The 15,594-nt window shown below is 30.3% G+C and overlaps 1 protein-coding gene across 1 annotated transcript in view; it reads right to left on the bottom strand.

Annotated features, from left to right (window-relative positions):
* Positions 1 to 3,868: 3,868 nt before the first annotated feature.
* Positions 3,869 to 15,594, bottom strand: part of LOC102671922 — a 47,941-nt gene continuing 36,215 nt past the window's right edge. The window contains 9 exon segments of the mRNA XM_031512077.1: positions 3,869 to 5,140; positions 5,483 to 5,668; positions 5,950 to 6,078; positions 6,562 to 6,740; positions 7,396 to 7,667; positions 8,520 to 8,864; positions 9,246 to 9,482; positions 11,225 to 11,319; positions 13,328 to 13,519. Of these exon segments, the coding sequence (XP_031367937.1) occupies positions 4,236 to 5,140; positions 5,483 to 5,668; positions 5,950 to 6,078; positions 6,562 to 6,740; positions 7,396 to 7,667; positions 8,520 to 8,864; positions 9,246 to 9,482; positions 11,225 to 11,319; positions 13,328 to 13,519 (2,540 nt within the window). The 3' untranslated portion in view covers positions 3,869 to 4,235.

Genomic DNA, 15,594 nt, shown 5'->3' with positions numbered 1-15,594 from the left:
TTTTTTTTTTTTTTTACAAAAAAAGGCTTTGTCAGACAATAAGAACTATCTATCTAAAATTTTGATTTTTCTTCGTCGAGAAAATTACTTTTTGAACGAGGAAAGAAAAAGAAAGATTTTTTAGAAATGAAGTAATTCTTATGTAAGATGAATTCTAAAAGTACAATTTGTAAATTTTCAAAAAAAAAAATATAATCAAAGAAAAATTCTTACTTCTTCTTTTACTTTTTTTTTTAAATAAATTCAAATTTCTCGAGAAGAAGGGGAATAATTTTAAAATTTTAGAATTAAAGATCAACATTTAAAAATAAAAATATCTTTCTTACCTCTGATATTTCTAAATCGATTTGTGGGGAATTTGAACGAAAAAAAAAATGTGTTCTCTCCGGCAATTTAGTCGATCATCGTACCTACTTGTTTAACTATATTAATACACACTTACAAAGTTACATAAATATATACACATATACATACATCTACCAAAAACACGTGGCGAACTGGCTGTGATTATGTTAGTGTTACGAACTCAATAAAATATAATATCGTCGACACGATTAATAATAATGATGAACACGGATATATCTGTAAATACCGACTAATTGGATATAAATATAAATACGATTATATACGCTGTGATTTGATCACGGGCCATATTTAAATGGAGGGTTTGTCACCTCTCCAACTGTGTATCAAAACAATCGATTGCCTGCAATAAAGTCGAAATCATACCATGGTTTCTGTAATCCCATTGCCTTTTACCTTTAACAAACGCATATTCGAACCTCGACCAATTTCATGGTTAATTTCTTATCATTGAATAAATTGATATCGAAATTGATCTACCATTCATCTCGCAATTGAGCGATTAATCCTTCCATCTATGATTCTAAAATTTTTATATATTATCCAAGTTTCGATTTTGATGATAAAATTGTAACTTGGAAGTTTAAATTAACAGCAGATATGTCAAATAATTCGAAAATTATCTTAATGAAAATTTAAAAAAATTTTTAATCTACATATAACAACGACTCTAAGAAGAAAAGTTAAAGAAGAATCAACGAAAAGGTAAGATTTTTACATGTAAAAAATCACAGGAGAGAAAAAAATATGGTAAGGTAATTGTATTTTTTTAATTTTTATAAAGTATAAGATAAGAAAAATAATAAAAATCAATTATTATACATTTCATAATTCATTTTCCAAATTTTTAAACTATAAATAATTTTTATGATACACGAATCCTTATTCCACAAAGATTTCATAAACGAACTTTTATTCCGATTCATTTCTCTCCTAAAACACGAAAAAAAAGGAGTGACAAAAGAATAATAACCAGCATGAATTTCGTAAACGTTTATTACGACAATCGTACAATAAAACGTATAGTACAAGCCTCTGTGCGGCATTCAGCGCGAATTTACGGCCTTGCTAACGCGATACAGAAACGATTACGCTTACCCGTGATCCATTTCCGGCACGGTGTCCCCCTACAACTCTTAAAACGAGAAAGAAAAACGAGAAAAACGAAAGGGACGGAAAAAGAGGAAAAAGAAGATGTTTCGCCGAGGAATCGTTCTAATTCGATTACAATATTAACTTATTCTCCATTGATTACGTTAAGATTAATTACTGGCTACGCTTACGATCTAAATAATAGCAAATGTGATCATAGCACCACGTTGTAAGAATCACAATATTATAATTAATTATATTTACGCAGTATACGGGATCTGATTGATAAAAAAAAAAATAACATACAAGATTAAGTGAATCTATGAAGGACGCGATGCCACTGATAACATTATGAAATTGGAGATTGAAATAAATAAAATTATTTAGCAATTGTTCCGAGATACAAATTTTCCTATTCGAATTTTTATTTTATCGGAGGAATAGAGGATGAATTTATTTAAATCGACTTTAGAGTTTCGAATACATCAGTTAGTAAGATTGATATAACATCCTTTCAGAAATAATTATATCTATCACCTTAAAACACGTTAAATCCTATTAAAATTATGAAAACTTTAAATCGCTATAATTTTGAAGATAATGATTTTCGATCAATAACGAAAGATCGTTAGAAACGTGGAACCTTGTCCTTTAAAATGCTTTTTAATTTATCTCGATACGACTTTCGGTTCCCGAGATATCATCGTGTAAAGAAAAAGGTAATTTTCAATCTTCTGTTATCTCCATCTTTGTCTCTTACTCGGAACTCTCGTTCACGCCTCGTCTCACTGACCTATCCCAAACTCTAAACAAATAATCGATGCGATTCCTGGAAAAAATATAGGTCACTGTGCCACAAACACATTCGTAAGCTTTACACTGGCTTAAATACAAATATTATGGATACTTTGAGTTCTTATATCTCGGCAACCGATCGAGATATTTGGATGAATCAAAAAGCAAATTCAATGGCACGATTTCCTTTATTTTTTAAATGTGTTTCGATAATAAATTTTTAATTTCTTCTCATACTTTTTATATAAATATTTCATTAAATAAGTCACAGATCTTTGATGAAATGTAGATCTTCTCATTCTTGTAATATAAAATATATAGGGACGTAATTTAATTTTTTTATAATATAATATTTTCCATATGAAATATTTAAATACGTTTTATTTATTTTCGATAAAAATTTGTAATTCAAAAAAAAAATTGTAACGATGTTATTTTATGAAATATTACAAGATGAAGAATCCACAGAACCTCATGAACGGCTTAATAGCTTTATCGTGCGCCACTTAATCAAATGAACTAAATCGCGCGAATAAATCAAAACAAAACACCGGCCAATAGCAGGTTAATTCCTAAAGTAGAGGGACGGAGCTCGAGGTGGCAATTTCTGCCTTTATCCACTTATTTCTACGGAGCATGGAACTGCTATCCTTCACAATTACATCCTGATCGATCTTTGCAAATCTTGTGGATTTTTTCCAGACAACCAAAAGCTTAATAAGAATTAACGGTGAAAAAATGTCCCATCCTCTTTCATTCTTTGAAGGAATTTTTGCAATAAAATATAATTGAAAAATCATTTTTTCTGAATCCTCAATGATAATTGATAGAAATCGAGATATTAATTGAAATATTGATAAAGAAAAGTCTATAAGAGATTGAAGATTTTGTAATAATATTTAACTATATTTAACTAACTATATTGTTATAAGATAGTTAATTAATGCTGATGTATAATTGTTTGCGTGCACGAGACCAAATTTCCACGCAAATCCTAATTAAGAATATTTTACTTGGAAATATTATGATTGCATAGTTCTGAAATTATAACGATAGTGGAAGAGAAATTTAGAATCTCGGAACGTGCTTGAAATCTTGTCAACTGCTTAAGAATTTCCTTCATGGCATCACCCTCCAACAAGCTAATTCGCTGAACGAAATAGATTCGAGGAATTAACACATTCACTTTACTCAATCTAAATATAAAGCCTTCTTTTGTTTGATAAATATGGTCGTAAAAATTAATAAAAAAAAAAAATAATAATAAAGTAAAATGAAAAGCAAATAAATTGCAATACCATTAATCAAATTTAAATTTAAGATTGGAATTTAATTCAAAAAATTAAATAAAAACATGATATCCAATCGTATAGTTTAAATGATAAATGATGCAAGTGTCAGAAAAAAAAAATTTTATTTTTTTTAAGAGGAAAAATGATACAATCTTTTTTCAAATATGAGTTCAAAAAATTCTACATACTATTTGCGTTTATCATATTTTTTATTAATTATTAATGTTATTCTATTATAAATTATATTTTTCAAATATACAAATTTTTCTATTAAAATTCATCTCAATATTTTTCAATTAATAAAATATTTTGTCGCTTATATAAGTTTTTCTTTAATAATTTCCTGTTTACTGAAAATCTTTATATCTGACACTTACATAATTTATCATTTCAACACAATAACCATAAAAGATTATTCCAAACTTATTATTTCACTTACCTTCTTCCAATTTTTCAATTTTATTTCTTCCAATTCCAAAATTCTCTCAGACAAAGTATTAATCAACACATTAGAATTATAATACAATATATCAGCACTCTACCTAAGGATCCATTCAATTCTAAATCGTTAGAGATCGTCAATCAATTATCTCAAGATTTTCCTCCGGAAACGCATCGAGCAGCAGTGAATCTATTAACTCGAACGAACCTAATTGCAAGGAAAACAGGTTGCCCGAGCACGGGCAACCTCGATCAACACTTGAGCTGCTTACACTGCACCCCAATCTCCGTGCACCTGCACTCCAAACAAGGTCCAGACAGCTCGGTGATGATCCTCCCAACACGGTACATTCTTCCATAGATATTACATCCAGCCAGTTTCAACAGACTCGTCACCGACATTGGAATTTCGTTCTCTATAATTTTCGTTACACTCTCTGTGAAATCTTCCATCTTTTCACTGGTCTTGGAAGACTTCTTTTCCTCTTCTGGTTTCTGATTGATAATGGTAGTCGACCTACTAGTCGTCGATATTTCTTTTGTCTTCGTATCCTTGCTATTGTGATCGTTAGGATCCTCCGGATCTAGATCAGATTCAGAAGATCTGCTGGTAGTAGAATAAAATTTAGAATCGTTCACTTTTACAGATATCTCTCCAAGTTTAGCATCGGTTGAAATGCTAATATCATCAATTTTGGAAACATTCGATTTGACAAAAGTAGACTTTGTTGCATTGATACAGGGAAGTGTATCATTTTCTTGTTTCTTGATAGTGTGATCTATCATCAGAGAGCCAATTCTTTGAGGAATTGTCTCAGAAATGTGATTCAAAGTCTGATCAGCTTCTTTAAGATTGTAATTTGATGAAATCTCTTGTTGTACGAGACCTTCTGGACTTAAATTGTATTTATTTTTGGAGATCAATCTGTTTGGATCTTCTTCAGGTCTGTAAGGTGGACGTAGGAGAGGAAATTTATTTATGAAATCGAAATTAGGTTGCAGAGGCTTCATTTCTCCGATTAGAGATGGCAGATCAGGAGCTGGTTCGGTCTTAATCACATCGCGAAACGGATCTGGTGATACTATTGGCTGATGAAGTGAAGGTGCTGTAGCATCTGCTCGATCTAACACTACCGTCGGTGATTCGTCTGCCTCCACTGAAATTATTTTGAAATTTTAAAGTTAAGATGACATAATTGATGGCATAATGTTTGATATACACTTTTGTATTTAATACAATTTGAATTACTTTGCGAAGTATGATTCAATATCAATTGATTTCATAAGTGATTTCTTAATCAATTTAATTAACATTTCTAAATTTTAAATATACAATAAATTACATTCCACTTTGCATATTTATATACAATATCTTACTAGGAAATATGTTCAACTTAAAAATTTTAAGAAATGTTTAAACACATGCAATAATAATCTTCAAATTTAATATTAAAATTTTGCTGCTTTCTTTTTAAATAATCATATAAAGTTTCTCATACCGCAGACGATTTTTCCGCAACACGTCTCGTCGGTGTTGATCCTCCTACATCCGATCTTGAGGAGCGGACATTTTTCCGAGGAACACATCACCTCGCCTAGGTAGCACATGCAAATCACGCAGATACTGCTGCTCGGCAAAATCTCTCCGTGACGGTACTCCATATTCTCGAAGAGACAGTTGTTGGCTGAGATTTATGAAACAAAAGCATAAAATTTTGTTGATCTTGCAAGCTTCGAAAATTCTTTGAATTTTATTTCTTTGAATTTTAATTCTTTTGAATTTTAAATTTAGCTTGAAATTATAATTTAGCAATCTATAACTAAAATTTTTGTCTACTTATATTATGTATTTAATTTTAGATTGATATGATATTCATCAAGAGTTGACAATGCATCTAACGATGTGAAAATATGGTGTAATAAAGAAATATTGAATTTAAAAAATGGAAAGAAATATATTCGTTACCATCGCTTTTACGATGAGGATTCGTGATTGGTGCCGGAACCACAGTGACGCCTGTTCCGATTTCCAGATTCAAGTCGGTAGAATGATAAGAAGGGTCGAAATAGGGCGGTTCTCTTGGTACGAATCCACCTTAAATAAGAAAAATAAATTAAGTTAAAAAAATAATATTAATTCTAATATCACAAATTTCAAATCAATTAATTATACACATAATAATTAAACCAAGAAATGATATATTGATTATGAAATTATTAAATGATTTATTAAATGATAATGATACATTGTATTGCAAAAAAGATTATATAAACCTTACATGTATTTCCAATTATTTTGTAATACAATAAAAATAAAAAAGAAATAGAAACAAAAATTTTATAAAATAATGAGTTAAAAGATTATTATTATTAAGAACTTTTTGCTTCTCAATCAAGAAATCTATAAGAAAACCAATGGAACCTTAAAAAAACAATAAATAAGGAAAAAGAAAAATATATAAAAGCGAAATTTCTCGAGGATGTCACCTAACGAGAAATCTTGGTTTACGAAAGGGCGTAAAACGCGAACGAGCGGCTGCTGAATGTATCAGTGGAACGAGTTTAAAATACGACCTACCTTCAGTCTCCACAGGCGGGCTGAATCTGTTTTCCTGAGTGGCGATATCGTAAAATCCTGAGGTGTCTGTGGGCCGTAGCTCTGGAGGAACCACTACCGAACCGGAAGGATATCCGGTGACCGAGGATGGAACTGCCTTGTCTTTTACAAGCGCATCTGCCGCCACGAATGGAATTATCCTGCATTCAAATGCATAAATTCAATATTTCTCATTTTCTTCAGAATTCATTTGTTAACCTTATTTCTTGCAATTTCAAAGTTCGTTCGTTGTATTTTCTTATACAACATTAATAATATGAAAATATTTGCTATTTTTAAGTTAATATTTTCATTTCATTTCTAAATGATTTTTAAATGCTAATTTAGAGAAATTACGCATTTGGAAATTTTTTTTACGAATCAATGGCAATTGAATAATAAATTGAGTCGATATATTTATGTTCATAAGCAAGCACAATTTTTTTGGATTTCTTTTCAATCTTATCAAAGTACTTCGAGATAGGCATTTTTAATTAAATGATTATCACTTCACTTTCATTACATCACTTTCACTATAAAACTTATCTCCAAGGAATAAAGAAAAATTCTAAGCAATCCAAAATAACAACTTAACCTAAATCTAACTTAATATAACATTCTAAATTTCTAAATTTCTATAAAATATTTCAATTCTCTTTGAATTACTATCAATTTTTTTTCTTTCAATAAGAAAATAATTATTAATAAAATTTCAAATAATTAAAAAATAAATTTTGAATAAATTTTAAAAGTTTCTCAATCCAATTTATTTCTATATTTCCAGCAACATAATCAACCGCATAGTATTTACCTTACCTGACATTCGGTAACGATGGTGGCAATGTTGGCTCGCTGTAGTCGTAATCATAATCCTCGCCCTTTTCACGGTGAGTGATGTTCAGGATAGCCTCAACGTCCGGCGGAATCGACCTAATCGGGTTGATCGTCACACCCTGTATGTGACTGACCGAGACGTTCGTTTTCACAGTCACGTTCATCACCAGGATATCGTCTGGCATTAACACGGTGGATGATGTTCTGGTGGCTGTCCCTTTGCCCATCGATTCCGTGGTCTCCACCGTTTCCGCCTAATGGCAACAGGTTATGTAGTTCAGCCTCGACTTGTGAATTGATATCGACTGGTCGGATAAACTCGATGTTAATTGATCGATGGCGAGGTTACGAGTGTAAAGTCAAAGATGAATGATGTGTTTAATATCGTGAAAGATCGATCTTTTTCTATTTTATTCCCTTATTTATTTTTAAGCAGTTAGTTGTTAGTTATTTTGAGTAATTTTTTAATATTTAGATCAATGTTTACTAAACTTTTTTAAGATTTTTTTTCTTTTTGACTCATTCTTATTGACTCTTTTTGCTTTTATATTTTGTTATTTCTTTTAGATGATTTTTATCCTAAATAATCGTAATTAATTATAATGAAAATCAGAAAGCTTCTTTGAAAAAGATAAAAGACGAATGAAGCCTTATTTCTTTGAATTAATTTATAATTTTTTTGTAACATTTTGGAAGATTTTATTTTCAAGAAAATCTAATTTCTTATGAAATTTTTATATCTTCTTATAAAAATTATATTTAATAAAAATTTATATTCAATTCTTTATATCAGAAAACAATTCTTATGTTTTCTTGATAGATATAATGAGTTAGTAATAAATACATATTATAACATATTATAAATATTCAAACCTAAAATCATGATTTTTGTATTATATAATATTACATAATCGTATATCCCATAACAGTATAGACTTTTCAATTCAATTGCACTAATTAAAATCATATCATCTCCTCACAATGAAATACAAATTATCTACAAGAACAACATTTTCCAAGCGATTGAGCCAAGAGAATCTCGTCCGTATCCTCTTGAGAATCCTCGATTTATTTGTAATCCTCGAGCAATTTGTTTGCACACTAACCGTCGAGTTGGCGTGCTCGAAATCCTGCTCGAAATCTCCGCTCGTCGTCGATGTCGTATTCTTGTTCCTCACAGTCACGTTGTGCATCTTCTCTTCCTCCAATTCCTGCACTTTCGTCACTGTATCGTTTGCATTCGCTTCTGGTAACAAGGTGGTCAATTCAGTAGTCGTAGTCGTGATTGTAGTAGTCGTTGTGTCGTCCGTCGACGACAGATCTTCGATCACAGTGATCGTTGTCGATTCGACGATACTGTTCGTCGAGAAAATTGTTGATGAATCGTTTAGATCGTCATCCCTGATCGACGAAGTTGAATCCATAGTAGTCGAATCGATAACTGTCGTTGACTGCAAAATGATGTGTAATTGATTTTGAAATTTTTATTTGGAAGATTTAATGGTTGATATGTAATTTTTAAATTGATATATTGAATTTTGATGAATACAAAATGGTTGAATTGATTGCAAATGATATATGATTGATTTTGAAATTTTCATTCGAAAGATTTAATTGTTAATATATAATAATTTAAAATTGGGAGAAAAAAGATCTAATATAAAGATTTGTTGGAATTAAATTTTTAAAATTAAAATAAAATTATAGAAGATTTTTATCAAATTGACTTTAGATTAATAAATGATAATATAAAACAGTCTAAAAAAGTCTAAATGATATATTTTCTTATCTATAAAACGCATATTTCATGAAATTTTCAATTCAAAAATTACCTCGTCAACAGCAGCAGGAGTGGTAGTGGCAATTTCTGGGTTAGATTTCACGTAGTCTACTGTCTCGAGGATCTCATTGTCCATGATGTCTGTCTCGAAAGTGGACGGCCAGGACGTGGAATCGGTCACTATTGAAGATTCCTCCACAAGTTCCTTCGTACTGGAATCGATCCGTTCCTCGACCACTCGATGACCTCGTCCCTCCACCGGAGGATTTGTTATTTGATCGACTGCCGGCTATTTGAAATATTTATTATTATTATAGATTTCATTCATTTAAATTTATGATAGATAATCGAAAATAGTTAATACTTGATATACATGATTTAATCATGTAATTTATTAATTTATCAAAATGAGTTATTAAATTATTGTAATTAAATAATTAATAGATTAAATATATTTAAGTTTATATTTTTATTACTACAATTAAAAAAGATATCTAAATGATATCTAAATGAATGTTTGATTCATTTTTTATAAATATCGTAATGTATTTTTAAAAAATTAGAAATTTTATTACATGTTCTATTAAAATCCTATCTATTATTAAAATCAAGCATTATAAATATTATGAAATTGAGAAATTTAAAAAAGAATTAAAATTCAACATTATAATTACCATCTTCCTTCGAATCTTATTAATACAGTAACAATTATAATATAACTTCTTTACACAATATCGAAACTTCAAATATCAAAATTTACAAATACAAATTAATTCCATCAAATATAATAAAAAAATGATAATCGATAATATTTCATATTAGAGACATGATCAAGTTTATTTTAAATAGATCATGTAATAACGAGACTCGATTCTACTTGTCGTCCATTGTCATAAAAGACGACCAGTTTCGTTCGCGCCCTCTGTCGCGTGATTTACAAGCCTAGTGGAATTTAATTAATGCAAACCCGCCGGAATGGGTGCCATGTCAGTTAGATGTTTAACTTAGTTAGTTGAGGAACGCAACGCGAGGCATTCCTCGTACATAGATACGGGTACTCAACCGATCGGTCCTGTTCCTCGTATTTGTTACTCAGCTGTTACTGTTCGAAACAATTATACGGTCATTTGTCTTGACGATTTTGTCGCTTAATGTTCGACGCTTTGGGAACTGTTCGTGATACTGGAAGATGGATTAGCCCAATCTAGGACTTCTTGCGCTCAAATATTTATAATTAAAAGGATATTATAGTCATAATTAAAACGTGCATTAAAACGTGTGTTAAAATTTGCGAGACGTTAATTGGACAAAGAGAAAAAGAAGATAATGATGTTTTGATAATTTTATTTTAGTTTCTATTTAATCTTAATTTAATTTAATTTTACACAATTTTATTTTGATTATTATTTTTGGTAATTTTTATTATTTTAATCTTTCTCGAATATTATATTGCGAATAAAAAAAATTCTACATGGAAATTTATCTAAACTGTAGATTTATGATAAAATGAAATGATAATATTGACTGTTAGAAAAGATAATAAAAATTCAGAATCGAAATAAATTTAAAAATGTTATTTTAATCTCTTTGCATTCGCAATATCGACTTTATGAATGAGATATTAAAATATAAATATAGAATTATGTAAATATTGTATAATATTCAATATTTATATACACATTTTAAATATTTTACATTTACATTACTGAACATTATTAAAAATATTATTAAAAATAAAAATTTTTAAAATCTTTCTTGAAATTAAACATATTTAATAACAATAAAATAAAAAAATATCCCTATGATATTATTTAATAAATAAAACAAAATCTTTTACTCATCTAGTGTTTTTTTTTTTTTTTTTTAATAAAAGATAACCTTAAATTATCTTATCTAATAGTTCATTCAAAAGAAAGATTTAAAAATTTAACTCAACTATAATATAGTAAAAAGAAATATAAAAATGTAACAAAGAAAACTAGAATATTTTACTAAAAGGATTTAAAATTGAAAAATAAATGAGAAACGTACAAAGAAATTGGTCTCCTTGCGAAACTTGGCGTAGTCCTTGCTGATGAACGCGTACGAGGCGTAGTTCTGGGTGGCCTTAACCTCGATGCTACCGCCTTGAACGTTTAATCTGTCAGTTTCTTATGGCATTCGGGCTAAAACACCTAGGTGGTAATCAGGGTTGTGAAAGAGCACAGGGTTTTTGCTGGGCGCCCCATCCGGCTTGTGTGTTTCCGCCTTTTCTTTTACCGACTTGCCCTAACAAGGAGAACCGAAAGGAAATTGGAACGATCGTTTGCCTCCTGTGCTCCTGCTTAAAGTCGGATCGATGAAAACGGTACGAGATTTTTTGAGACTAATAAGATTTCTTCCTTCCTTATAAAGTTTATAAATTAAAGTTTATAAACGATAAATATTTATCTCGTTTTAATCTTATGAAAATTTATAATTTATTTTATTCTATTCTATATTATTATACGACTTTTGGAAAAACAAAAAAATGTTGGAATTACTAAAGGAATTATTCACTATTAAAATATATAAAAATTTTAATAGTGAAATATATAAAAAAGAAGAATAAATTTTAAAGAAGATTTCTTTTTTAGTTAGTTTTCGAGACTAGCGATAAATATTTATTTCGAATATAACTTTTTCAGAATCATTTCAGAGTCGAATTGAAATTTTTTCTTTCCTATGTAATTTTAAATTATATGTTATATAATTTTAAATTATAAATTATATACTATTAATATTTCATAATTAAGAAAAATTTTATTTTAAAGAATATTAGAGAAGGAAAAATTTTAAAAAATTAGGAGAGGTTGAGATAAAAATTCCAATCCTTACGGGAACCACGAAATCACTGAGGATATTATCCTTTTCACGGAATCCGGATACTCAACGGAGCATTCAAATTTAATGATTTTCCACGCGATTCCACGCTTCCTGCACGATTTCCTAATTCAATCCAACTTCCGCTATGCCATGACATTTTCAATCTTACGAGATTAGAAATTTTTTTTCTTAGTAAAATTTAATTCCTTTTGGAAAATTCGTTTTCGAAATAAAATCTTTGTGTAAATCTTGAATTTCGTTCTCTCGAAAATGTATTAATAATACGATACGATTCGATTCGAAAGTAATAAAAAAAAAATATTGAAAGCTTTTCATATTTTTTCATTCAGTGACCCGTTAGCCATCGCAGATTCTCATTCAGCATCCTAACTTGATCCAAAACTTATTCGTTCATGCCCCCGATTCCCCCGTTAAAAAATTCATTCAATACCTCCGGAGAAATCCTCCAACTTCAACTTCAATATCTTCGTCGTAACAAACCATCGATTTCATATTCTATCTTCGCATACTTCTACTAAAACTTTGAATTTCAATTCTGAAGATACCAATAATAGTTAGATATCAATCTCAATGAGTAGAATCTCAATTAATTAGAAACATTTAATTTATATATTTAATTATAGAAAAAAGATTTTCATTACTTTTTCAATATTAAATAATTCAATACTGTTTGAAAATAATTTCTATAACAACGTGATAATTAAAGAAAATAATTGTATTTAATAATTTATCATTCTTTTGCAATTCTTGAACTTTATGCCTCGAAGAAAATGATATATAAAATATTCAAAATAGTAAGCTAATTAAAACAAAACCATACTGAATAAATGATCCTTGACCCTTTAAATCTTTTTTAAAATTCTCTCTTTGTTAAAATTCTTTGTAATATCTACCTATTTTATTTACAGTTACATCACCCACTAAATTATTGACAACTCGATATTTACAATATTTAAAAAAACTTTTATAATTTCGATCCTTATGTTAAATTTTAAAAAAAGTTTCGTATTAAATATCGATAACAAAATAATTCAAGATTCCAATTCGTACAATCGTCCAAAAATAAATTTCAACAATCTATCAACCTATACCCATCATTATCTATCACAAAATTCGCGATACCATCGACAAGAGACGAATAATTGAATACGAGATTCTACGGCGAGAATATAATCGAGCACGAGACGGAAAACACACAATCCAAGGGTGGGCCAAGTCGGGTGAAAGGCGAAATCGTGGCAACCCTGATGCGAAGGCATTGCGACTCACTGCAGTTGTAGGTGGACGGACAGCAGTGTCCCTCGCGTACGATCGGGCTGCAGCCTTGAAGAGGAGGCGCGCAAGCGAGGGGAACGCAGCGTATCGCGCCCATGGCGCAGAAACAGTTGTCACAGGCGGCCTTCCACTCGATGTCCCGTACCATCTCGCCCTCCTCGTACATCCTCGATCCCACACGGCATCCTACGGAATGGAAATTCGATCAGTTCTAAAGATTCAACCCTTTCTTCACTCGAGTAACTTGATATCTTTAAAAAAGAATAATTCTAGAGATTTAATTCTTTACAGGATGATCAATATCTTTGCACAAGATAATCTTAAATTATTTTTAAAGGGGAATGAACGAGGAATATCTTCATAGTGTCCGATTTATCGATCGGTATAAGCGTAGAGATTATTCATTACTAGTTATTTTTTGTTATTTTGTTAACTAGTTACCCTAGTTATTTTATCTTATTATCATCTGTTGATAAAAAAGAATGTATATATAAAGTTAAAATAAATGTACTTCAATATATCCCAAATATATTCTATTTCTTCGTTGCTTCATACATTTTCAAAAGCCCTGATAATCCATTAATTTAACTTTCCAATCGTATCTTCGACTCGAGTACGAACGAAACAACTTTCTTGGCAATAGAATCTGCGAAATCTGTTCTCCGGAAATCGTCATAAACCAATGGAAGCCAATTTCCTCGCGACCTCACTATTCGAATCGAGGAATAAAAAGGCCGAGGAACTCGATCGATTCTTCCTCGATTCTATCTCGAAAACGTCACTTGAGGACGTTATTAGACGATTACTACATCATCTTTCCGTCGATCGGTGACGCAAAGGGAACAATGGAGCCCGTTGCTCGATCGTTATTCAATGTTTTCACGATGGACTTCCGATTGGCGGTGACTCGAAGCGAGGAGGAAGGCCACTCTCGTGGATAGTTTCCGGGAAACTGGCGCGTGGGATTAAGTCAGCGGTCGGAGAGGACTTCTAATGGGGTGGAAACGAGGCTTTAGAGGGAGGTTTAAGTTTCAAGTGGTCATGTGTAACCGGCCATTAAATGGACAATCAACGTCTGAGAATGTTGGTCTCTTGATAGAGAACGAAAAGTTTGGTTTGATCGATTAAAGTGATATATATTATTAACGAAAGAACAATAATTGGATAAATATTATTCTAATTTTTCCCTCATTTTTATTCCTTTCTTTTTTTTTTTATTTAAACTTTTTCTCTCAATACATAAAAATCGAAAAATCTTCAACATCCCTAAAATTTAAAACTAAAAACGTCTTAAAAATTACTTTTACTTTTTTTCTTTTTTACACGAATATTCCTCGCTATTAAAAAAATAATCTCGATTTTTTTCGTGCCATCTCAATGCATACGTATACGTAGCGCGCGTAGGTGTTGAAAGGAATCGTTTTAATGCAATAAAAGCACGGTGTGCACGTCGACGGTACGTTATCCCGTGACATTCCCTCGCTTCGGAAAGATTTCCACGGAGGCAGGGGCCGTCGTTCCTCCGCTCGTTCACTTAACGCCCAGTTTCATTCAATTTTACGACGGCGGCCCCTTTTCTTCCGTGGAAATGAGAAATCATGTTCCCCGGCAAATCTGACGCGTGAAACGGCGACGTCGAGCATTTGTTTTACTTCCGTGAATTTTCGTTTTCGACGCTACCCCCGAGTTACTTAGAACTGACGTTTTTATCTCCCAACTTTTCTTTTCCTTTTTTTTTTTTTTTTTTTTTAAATTCTTTTCACGCATCTTTAAAGACTTTGATATAAATGTATTTTTCTAATTCTACGATTTTTCCACGATTGTTTCTTAATCGAAAAAATTATAATCTATTTGTGTAATTGATGATGCAATTGGCTTATTTTTTTTTTTTTTTTTGGAAAATAAATTCGTAAGTAATATTGTGAAGTTTTGATGATAATTTTCAAAATAAACTCTAATTATTGATTTATTTGTTACGATTGAAACAAATAATTTAGAAATAAATCTAAATTATTTTTATACTTTAATCAAACGATTCAATGTATATTCAGTAAAAGAGCACAATATTTTCATTGTTTTTCGAAATTTTTAAAATATTCCATTCTATAAAAAAAATATTAAATTACGGAACACATTCGTAAAAGTAAAAGTAAAAACAAAAATTCAGAATTTTCAACAAAAATTCTGAAATTGATAATATTAAAGTATAGTACAGTAACCAATAAATAAAAATTGATCGGTTTCCTTGATATACGACTGTG

Source organism: Apis dorsata, unplaced genomic scaffold (genome assembly GCF_000469605.1).
Source record: "Apis dorsata unplaced genomic scaffold, Apis dorsata 1.3 scaffold_34, whole genome shotgun sequence".
In the NCBI taxonomy this organism is placed as follows: Eukaryota; Metazoa; Arthropoda; class Insecta; order Hymenoptera; family Apidae; genus Apis; species Apis dorsata.
This window is presented reverse-complemented; position numbering and strand designations above follow the sequence as displayed.